The 10,729-nt window shown below is 50.8% G+C and overlaps 1 protein-coding gene across 2 annotated transcripts in view; it reads right to left on the bottom strand.

The window, feature by feature from the left end:
• UNC5D (unc-5 netrin receptor D) overlaps positions 1–526 on the bottom strand; it is a 91,671-nt gene extending 91,145 nt beyond the window's left edge. For both annotated transcript variants that reach the window (XM_027667119.1, XM_027667120.1), the window contains exon 1: positions 190–526. In XM_027667119.1, the coding sequence (XP_027522920.1) occupies positions 190–271 (82 nt within the window). In that variant the 5' untranslated portion in view covers positions 272–526. The remainder of the gene's footprint in view (positions 1–189) is intronic.
• Positions 527–10,729: the final 10,203 nt, after the last annotated feature.

Raw genomic sequence — 10,729 nt, 5'->3', positions numbered from 1 at the left:
TGCTCTCGGAGGGGATGCGGGTGATGCTCTCGGAGGGGATGCGGGTGATGCTCTCGGAGGGGTCCCCGACGTCCCCCCATCCCGGAGCCGCGGTCCTGCCCCGCTCCCCCCGCACCGGAGCAACCGGTGGCACCCCCCGCCCCAAACTTGCCGGTGCCTCGGGGAGGGGACGAGGAGCCCCCCGCTCACCTCGCAGCGCGGTGCTCCAGCCGCAGAGCCCCAGCAGCAGCAGCAGCAGCCGCGGGTCCAGGCGCGGGGCTCCTCCGCCCATGCTGTGCCCGCAGCGCCGGGGGATGGAGGGAGCCGGGATGCGGATCCGCCGAGGGTCGGGCTCAAGATCTCCGAGAATTCGCCGCGGCTGCGGTGGGGCGGTGGGTTTTCCCCCTCCTCCACCCTCCTCTGTCCCGCCCTTTGTGGCCGCTCGGGTGCGGGGATGCTGCGGGTCCAGAGGATGCTGCGGGTCCAGAGGATGCTGCGGGTCCGCGCGCTCCTCTCCCCGCTCCGGCCGCCGCCGACTCCGGGCCCGCGGCGCGTTCCCGCATCACTAATGAGCCGCCCCTCCCCCCGCAGCCAATTAGGGGGCGCGCGGGGCGGGTCCTGCCGGCGGCGCGCGCACAGGTGGGGAGAGACCCCCCCACCACCAACAGGTGAGCCGGGGGGTCGCACAGGGGCGACATCAAAAACCCACCGGAGGGGCTGGAGCCCCCCCTGTACTTAGAGCCCTGAGACCCCTGAACCCCCCTGCACCGAGAACCCTGAGACCCCCGAGCATCCCCTGCACTGAGAACCCTGAGACCCCCGAGCCCACCCTTCACTGAGAACCCTGAGATCCCCGAGCCCACCCTGCACTGACCCCCCTGACCATCCCCTGCACTGAGAACCCTGAGACCCCCTGCACTGAGCCCCCTGAGCATCCTCTGCACTGAGAACCCTGAGATCCCCGAGCCCACCCTGCACTGACCCCCCCCTACACTGAGACCCCCCAAAAATCCTCCTGCACTGACCTCCCCATGGGTGCAGAACCCACCCTGGGACAGCCACTGGAATGAGCCCAAACTCTTCCCCCCCATTCCCAGTGATCCCCCAGTAAAACCCTCTGATCCCCCCCAAATGTCTCTGTGGGGGCCACAACCTCCCACCTGCCCTCCCTGTGCTCCTCCAGCCTCCCCAGGTCATTCCACCCTCTCTTACCCTGTTAAATCCACACATTTGGTCACAAACCCTTAAAAACTGTGAACAAGAGTATGGGGAAGAACCCCCCAACCCCCCAGAGCACCCCCGTTCTGGGTTGTTATTATTAATATTGCATCGGGCTGTGATCAAAAATTCTGTTTCTTGCCAGGAGTGTCACTGTTTCACTCTCCCTTCCCCCAGCTAATTGCATATAAATATTTCTATTATATACCTGATCAGGACACATGGCCAAGCAAAAGTATGAAGCCAAAAAAAAATCTCTCAAAAAACATCTCTGCTCAAGTGCCCAGCTGCTGTTCTGCCCTGAATAGATTTGATCAATAAGAGGTTGGAAAGCAAAGGTGCAAAGGTGAGTGACTAAAGGAGGAATTTTTGGGCCTGAAGAACATTAGTTCTTCCAGATTCTGTCCTTATATCCAGCCAATGCAGGAGATTTTGGGAATTGGTGGGGTTTTCTTTGCCACAGGGATCAGTGGGCAGAGGGGGAGAGGAAAGGGGAAAAGCCCCAGTGACACCTGGTGTGCCTGAGCTTCCAGGGGGACACAGAACCACCAGGAATGGAGCAGGAAAAGGTACAAAATAAGACCTGATGCTGAGGAAGGGTCTCACCCTGAGGTTCTTCCTGCAATCCAAGGTGAGGACAAACGTGCTTGAGCTGTGGTGCCTGTGAGAGGAATGGGGCTGTGGGAGTGGAACATGGTGCAATTCCTGGCCAAGGTACCACAGATTGCACCAGTGAAACACTGGAGTTATCCTCCATTTCCCCCTCTATTGGAAATAAACTCCATTTTCAGCAGGTGCCCAGACCAGAAGAGCCAGAGCTCGGGGATTATTCCCATCCACACTTCACACTTGAGCAGCTGCACTAAGTTCCCTCTCTCCCAGCCCCACCAGCTCGGGAGTGTGGGCACATCTCAGGTTCGAGGGGACTCGGTTACTACAGACAAAACCTTTTGAAATGCCTGACTGATAAAGGCTGGAAAGATGCAGGAGGATTAGTTACATCTACTTAAGAACAAAGCTTGTCAGTTGGTCCTCCTGCTTGTACTGTCTTCAGGAGGAAACAAATAATTAAAGCAAAAGGAATTTGTAAACAGGATTTTAAGAGAGGGAAAAAAAAAATCAATATCTGAGCGCATCACATCAGAAGATCCTTATTCCCTTGCCATCGTGTGTGTTTGGTGTTTGCCAGCCTTCAGCTCCTGACGAGGAGCAGGGCTGAAAAGGCAGGGAGAAAACACGGGAAAAAATATATTTTCTTCAGCAGCTTTTTAGGTCGTTCTCCCTGTCCAATGCTTCCAAGGAAAATAAAAATAATAAAAAAATAATAATAATAAAAAAACCAAACCCAAACCAACCAACCAACCAAAAAAAAACAAACAGAAAAAAAAAACAAAACCACCAAAACCAACCAAACAAACAAAAAAAAAACCACCAAAAAAACCAAACAAACCAACAAAAAACAAACCAACAAAAAAACCCCATAGAGGACCAGAACTGGGAAGCTGAGCAGGGAAGTTTTACCATGTCAGAGCATCCTGCCCCCTCCCTCCAGGGCCTGCCCACGTCAGCAGCACAGCCCCGTTTCCTGGGACACAAACAGCCACTTCTGCTTCAAGCCCCACTAATTACGGATTTTTTGCCTACGCCACCGAGTCCCTGTTTGGTGCTTTGGATAAAAATACCAAGTTCCCAGTTTGTAACACGGCTCTGATGGGGAAGGAGAGAGCAAAAGTAGAAATAAGGGCAGCAGCTGTAACTTCAATCAGCGCACTTGGAAATAAAAATGAGCAGAATATTGCACAAAAAAACCCCAAAACTCAGGGTGAGGCAATGCCAGCAGCTCCTGAGGTGGTGAAACGCAGCTGAAGATGAAGTTACAGGTTCTTCAAACACTGATAAATACAGAAATAAAGCTCTGGAAGTGCCATGGCAGCTCAAGGCACTGCTGTGTTTCTGTGAATGGAGGCTCAGTCCACACTCCACATCTGGCATTCTTCATTTCCTAGAAGCTCCAAGCCTGGAGTTCGATGCAGCTGCATCAACCCCCCCCCCTAAACAGGACTGGAAAAGGAGAAAGGCCAAAGCAAAGCGACCTCCTTGAACACCTTGACACAGCAACCACACACAGGAGTGAGGAAACACCTCTGGGAGGGGCAGAGAGAACCTGGAGCCCCAAATCTCCCCTCCAGGGCTCGGCTCTGCCACCACCTCCCTCCACAGGTCCTTCTGAGCCCCTTTTTCCCCCATCTCAGGCTCCATCCTGAGCCCCTGAGCCGGTTGCCAGAGAGATTTCTGTGCCTTCAGCCCCATTATCTGAGTGACACCCAGCACTCTGCAGCTGCAAAGGAAACCTTTCCAGCCAGAACATGCCAACGCCCCGATAACTCTCAATAACCCACAGAGCTACAGGCTGGAAGGGGGGGAAATAAAAAGTAAATCACCTCCTGCATCCTGGAAGCTCAGCAGAACGTTCCAGCTGAGTCTGCAAAGGTGCTCTCAGCCTCCATCTCTCCTGGAGTGCAACATAAAACTCTGCAGGCAGGTGATTACACCGGGGTCGTTCTTTGATGGATGACCTTGGGGTAACCCCCCTGTGCCTCGCAGTAAATCAGGATTCACATCACTTGGGTGCCAGAGGAGAGGCTGGGGGGGGGGTGTCACTGCTGACACACTCTCAGGAGCTGCTTCATTTTCCAGCTCTTGCAAATAAACCCACACCTGAGCTGGCCCTGGAACCTGAGCCACTGGGGCACAGAGCAAACCCGACAGTAACAGGACCATAAATGCACATAAAGCCCTGGTGTTGGCACAGGCAGGTGCAGGCACCAACTGGCTCTGGTGCAAATATTCACACCTGGACAACAGGTAAACCAGTGAGGAGGGAGCAGAACATCCACTGCAACAGCAAACAGCACTGAAATCCTGGGGATGGGCTCTGTTCCTGACCCAGACCAGCCATCAAGAGCCCCCCAGCAGAGCCATTCTCACCCTGCAGGGGTGGAGGAGGAGGGTTGGATTGCACAGGACATCCTGAATATGCAGAAACAGCTGAAATTCAGCCTGTTCTTCATTTGCCCTCAGGTTCCTGGCAGTGCACAGCTGCCTCTGCCATCCCTCTGCCATCCCACGGGGCTCTCCCTGAGCAAACCAGGGAGCTGGATGTGAGTGAGGAGCTTCGGATCTTAAACAACACAGTCCCCCTTCCCTCCCCCTTAAAAGGACATGCTCTGCCAGGCCAACAACAAAAACAACCACCAGGATTAGTTCTGTGCAACCATTTCTCCATCTCTGCCTCAGAAATCCTTCCTAAACACGGGATACACTGGAGGGACTGAGGGACATCCTCCACCACAATATCCCACTTTGCTCCTGATCCACATTGTCATCTTGCACACACCTTCTTACCCTCATTTAGATTTTGCCTTACTCTGCATTTTAGTAGCTAGAAATGAGTGTTGCTCTCAAGTTTTGTGTTATTTTATTTCCATGTGAACCAAAAAAAATTTATATAAACCCTTTTATTTCAAAAGATAAACTTCAGCCTCTTCAGAGACAGGGAAAAAACCCAGCCTTCAAAAAGTCCAGGGTGTTTCTTTAAGCAATTCCAACCCACTTGCCTTAAAGTGAAGTCACCACTGGAGCTGTCATAAGCCATCATCTCTGATGGGTTAAAAATCTATATTGTTTTTAAATTGATTAATCTGAGATGAAATGCAACACAACTATTTGCATTTCCCCGTGTTTACTCATTCCAAAAATTGACAGACAGCGCAGAGAAAAGTTAATCTGATAAAAAGTAAAATGCTGTGCATCAGGATGGGAAAATGTGCATTAACATGCCAAGGGGGGCATGAACATCTGAACTCCACTAATCGATTTTAGGAATCATAAGACCCAGGCATTTAGAAAATGTCATAATCTCAGTACCTGATTCGCTCTTTGATTTGTAATTTGGGGAAATCAGCTGCACTGGAAATTTTTACCTGCAGCATTTTCTCCAGCTGGGCAAAGAGGAATTCCAACTCCAGCACCAATTATTGTTTTATGTCCATGCCCTTTTAGATTTCTCCATGTACGTTGATGCTCTGATCCCACCTACACTCCCTTGTCACACATCCAGGGGGTTGTGTGGGGGCTGCAGCTGGATCCTGGGAAAAGGGCAGTGATTCCATGGGCTCCAACCTCTGGGAGCTCCAGGCCGGGGACAAGGTGGGCATGGGGCACAGGTTGGAATTCCAGCAATTCCAGTGTTGTCAGCCCAGGTGTTACATCATTAACTCACCTCCCCGTGCCTCTGAAACCACCACCTAATAATGGCTTTCCAGGGACAGGGAGGAACAGGGGGAGGTGAACCCTTTGCTTCATTATTTCCATTTCAATCTGCAGCACAGGCACAGAGGGCACCCACCCGGCAACCACAGCCCTGAATTATTCATCACTGGTGCCACCCCTCGAGATGCAGCCGCCCCACGACCTCAGGTGTGAAGCACAACAAGGAGCCGAGTGGTTCCTCGTGTGCTGAGACATCATTTCAGGTACGAGCCAGAGAGACAAGAGGAGCCCATTCGGGTGCAAGTGCCTGCACCGACCGGGCAGCTTTGCTGTTCTCCCCTTTTTTGTGGGATCAGAAGGCAAAGAACCCGATTTTCGAGCGGCCCTGCAGCAGTTCTGGCTCTGTGCAGCAGAGGGAGGCAACCAGCGCTGCATCGCCCACAGCCACCGGCTGTCAGGCGCTAAGGACTTAATTATGTTCTCCAACAAAATACAATGAACTCTGTCATAAGTAATCACACAAAGGACCACGGAGCCGGTGGCTCAGTGGAAGTGGCCCTCTGTGAGAGGTGGAGGGGAATTTTCTCTGGCTTCGGGGAGAACTTACTGGGCTCGTAAAAGGAAGGAGCGAAGTGGGATACGGGGGGTTTGATTCTCTCACAGGGACCTGACTCCACCTGTTGCTGTTTTACCACCAAAACACACTAAAAACACATAAATTTCCTCTGATCTTGAAGGCCTCTTAAGGATTTACTTATAAATCTGTTTTAGCACATGAAAATACATCAACATGTTCAGCTGTTGGCAGGCAGGCAAAGGAGGGACCATTTTGCTCACGGTGTATTTGCAGTATTTAAAGCTATTTACCTTCACCCAGGAACTCAGCACTGTATAAAACTCACCTTTGGGCCCTTTTCTCCCATAGTTCAGCTGCTTGTCACCCCAAAAAAATTAGAGGAATTGAATGTACTCCTGCCTTCCTCCTGCCCCGGGTCCCCTTCCTGCCTCAAGCTCAAGGAGCTGAAGGAGCCAATTCCTTGCTCGTGCCATAAAGAAGATTTGTGAGGAAGGGAGGCAGGAGAAGACAGACCAGGTAAGAATAATTATGAAGCTATTAAAGGCACAGATCTTATGATAAAAACTTAAAGCTAAATTGCTTTGAAATACAGATTTTTACTTTCCCCAACACTTATGGTAAAATAATATTAAATAACTGCTGTCTCAGGTTAGAACTAAAGGTTAAAGGATGGTAATTACTGATTATTTAAAGGGTAGTTGCAATGAACTAAGATGAAGAGGAGTCACATTGCTAAGCCAGAGACTATATTTTAAGCTGGGAATGTGACTCAAGCCAAGCATTACCAGGAGACTGCACTTGGAGTAGAGGCCAAGCTCTGACTTGCAATAAAGTTCTTCCAGTCCCAGAAATGTAGAGCCCCAGTGCTCCCCAGGTGGGTTTTAGGAGGAAGTTTATATTTTAGATGTAGACACAGGTACATCTATTTTAATAAATCCAGCAGTTTGCAGGGTGAGACACAAACCCAATTCTTCCAGGCTTGTGTGAGAGAAACCTGCACTGCAAGGGACGTGACCTTGAGATAAAAACTGTTTGAACCCAATCAAATGATTGTGTATTACATTATATCAGCAAAGCAGAACATCACATCAGGCTTTTAGAACATGATATTCAGCAGGGGAATAAACCCTATAAATCCTCAGCTACGTGGAGTAGCTCTTTAACCTCTGATTTCAGTGATGACAGGGTATAAAGCACTTTCATTTAGTATTTAAAAGCTACAAAACACATACAAATGAATAAAACAAAGCAAGAAGAAGCCCTAAGATTAATAAGAAAAATTCCTCCTCCGAGGAGGTTCCTATCAGGCAACTCAGTGATTCAAAAATATTCACTTCAGCTTTGCTGAGTAAAAGTAATTATTTCCCCTTAAGTCAGCTGGTTCCTGGTGCCTTTTCATCCATTGTCATCTCTTGTTATTTGGGATATTCAGGGCACTCACCCTGATTGTGTTGTGGTGTTTAAGAGAATGAAATTTCGATTTAGAAGATGCTTAGTCCTGGAAAACCTCCCGTGCATCCACTTGCTGAGGGGCAGATGCCTCCTTTGATGTGCTGCTGCCTCCAAAGGCTGGAAACTTCCAGAAGCTGCAGACAAACTGCACCCAGCCAGGAACCTGAGGCTTGGATGGAGTCCTGCCTCAGCAAGCAGCTCCCAGGAAACCTGGGGCATCAGGAAAGCTGGGGCTGCAAAGATCCAACCTGTCCCAGGGGGAATCTGATGGAAATAAAAACCCTCCTCTTTTTTTTTTCCCCTCATCTGCTCTGGGTGTTGTCACATCTCTGTCACCAGCAGGGCAACAGGGACTCCTGTCCAGGATGAGGCACAACAGGCTCTTATCCATGGGAAAGGGGGTTGGGGATGGGAATGGGGACCCAGGGCTTGGAGGAGGCAGGAGGGAAGGGGGGGAGATGGTTTGACAGCCAGCCCTTGGCTGCAGACGGGGCAGGGCTCTGTCCCTGCCTGGATTGCTCTGGCAGCAGCAGCAGCAGCATGAGGAGCTCCAGGAGAACTCCAGGGGGTTCCTGTTGGTCTGGGATGTTCCAAGGTGGGAGCTGGAGAGCTCTGGCTGTGCTGGGGCAGGGAGGGGGCTCAGGGGGCTCCTCCTGTGCCCCAGAGCTCAGACCAGCCCAGTCCTGGTGGAAGGAATTGAAGAGCTGCCTTCAGGTTGCCCCCATTTCCCGCACAGAACACCCCTCCCCTCCCACTTGTGTTCTCAGAGCCAGAGACTGATAATTTCTGGATTGCAAAGCTGATGAACTGTGAGTCAGGGCACTCCAAACCAGCCCACTCCTCTGGAAATGCTGCTTCCAACAGCAATTCCTGCTGGGACAGCACAGCCAGGCCAGGACCAAATCCCCTCTTCCCCAGGAGATATTGGACCCCACCAGGAAACAGCCACAGCCTTGCAGGGAACCCCAATAATCTTGCATTCCACATGACAAGACCTGAGGTTCCCATCACTGATGACCAAAAAGAAAGGAGTAAATCCTCCCATTTCATTTTTAGCCCACTTGGGACCCATCAGCAGAGTCTGGAGTTGCTGAACACCTTCACTTCACTTGCCTTAGAACTTCCAAGCGCAGTAACTCAGCCAACAGATGATTAATGTGTCAGCAAAATAGTTCTCAACCTTCTCCCTCATCCCAGATGAAAGACATTTATTACCCTGTCCCTCTCCAGGCTGATGTTCCAGAGCTGCCAGCCCGGGGGATCTCACCTCGGCTGTCCCATATTGTCATTTTAATTAAAGCCACATCCTCCGTGCTGCTGAAGCCCTGATAAGATCCCAGTTATCAGAGAGGAGCAAATTTGTGATGCTATCTGGGCCAGCCCATGATTATCTGCCAGAACAAAGGGAATGTTATTAACCAAACCTGTGTTGGATCACTGGGGGAGGAGGGATGGGAACCAGGTTCCAGGATCCCTCATCTCCCTGGGGTCACTCCTGCTGGAAGCAGGAGCAGAGAGAGAAGCTGGAGGAATTCCTGTGTAAAGTTTTGCTCCTCTCCTGCTGTTTATTATGAGGAGAAACACCAACTTTAATATCAATTAACTCCTGGGAGATGACAGGTTCCTGAGCACATTCTCAAACGTTTCATTAAAAAACCAAAGTGCCTGCATTTGCTTTCCTGAACACAAAAGCCATTGCTTTTTGGGGCACAGGGAAGAAAGGGCTCCTCCTCTCCTGCCTTTTGAGGTTTAATGATCCCCTGTGGAACAAAAGCAGCAGGAGGGAATTGCCACACTGGGGTTTCTTTGCTTTGACTCCATCCTTCCACTTCTCCCACTCCTGAGGTGGGTCCTGGGCTTTGTGCAGAGCAATTCCAGGAGAGGGTTTGGTGCCTGTGACACCAAACCCAGCCTTTCATTTCTCAGCTAACTGAGCCCCTGCACAGCTGTATTTCTGTTCTGCCAGAGCTAATGGGCCTGTTCCCTTCCAAAAACACACTCAGCTCCTCTGACTTCACAGCCACGAGACAGACAAGTTCTGAATTTTTAAAAAAAAAAACCAAACACCACCCCACAGTCTCTGGTCAGACGTCAGATTCATCAGTAGCTTCTCTAAAGTGCATTGTTTTATCTCAAAAACAAAAAAAAAATCATGAAAGGAAAGTCACCAAAGGGAGTTGGCAGCTGATAAAATATTATTCACAGTAAACTCAAGAAGGTATATTATAGAAATTCGTCAGAACTTAATGAACTGGTCTTTAAAAGAACAGTCTTATCTTCCTCATCCATATGTATTTTGATGGGATAACAATTCCAGATCCAATTTAAGAGGGGTGCCAGCTCTGTTTGATGTGTTTCCATCTCGTCCCAGAGCCCAGGAGTGACTTCCCATGGATTTGTGTTGTACCAGCTCCATCTATTGATGGAGAGGAGGGACATGGACCAGGGACTGAGTGGCCTTTGTGCCCCAAATCAAGGTCCTGAGTGAGCTGAGCTCCTGTGGGTTCATTCTGAACCTGTCTGTGCTGTCACACCAGGCTGTGCCATCACCTGGGGGTGTGGAAAAGGGGAGTCCTTGGCCTCCCAGATCCCTGCCTGGAGCTCCTGCTCAGCCCCAGAGGCTTTCCTGGTATTTCCTGGAGTGTTGCTGCTCCCCTGCACCAGCTCTGCCAACCCCCAGAGCTCGGGCAGCAGGAGGTGCTTTTGGAACCCATTTCATCAGGACTTTCCCAAGGAAGTTTTCAGGGGTTCCTGGAGCAGAGGCATCAGCGTTTCCCTGCCTGATTCCCTGATGGGTTGGGGAAGGCTGCTTGGAAACTGAGCCGGGAATATTTGCAGTTGTTGGTGGTGTTTTGTTCTCCAGGAGCTCAAGGTTCTCCAGGAGCTCAGGGTTTTCCAGGAGCTCAGGGTTCTCCAGGAGCGTGGGGTTTTCCAGGAGCTCAAGGTTTTCCAGGAGCTCAGAGTTCTCCAGGAGCTCAAGGTTCTCCAGGAGCTCAGGGTTTTCCAGGAGCTCGGGGTTCTCCAGGAGCTCGGGGTTCTCCAGGAGCTCGGGGTTTTCCAGGAGCTCAGGGTTTTCCAGCAGCTCAAGGTTCTCCAGGAGCTCAGAATTTTCCAGGAGCTCAGGGTTCTCCAGGAACTCAGATTTTTCCAGGAGCTCAGGGTTCTCCAGGAGCTCAGGGTTTTCCAGGAGCTCAGATTTTTCCAGGAGCTCAGGGTTTTCCAGGAGCTCAG

This window comes from Corapipo altera, unplaced genomic scaffold, assembly GCF_003945725.1.
Source record: "Corapipo altera isolate COAL_440 unplaced genomic scaffold, ASM394572v1 275, whole genome shotgun sequence".
NCBI classification, from domain to species: domain Eukaryota; kingdom Metazoa; phylum Chordata; class Aves; order Passeriformes; family Pipridae; genus Corapipo; species Corapipo altera.
This window is presented reverse-complemented; position numbering and strand designations above follow the sequence as displayed.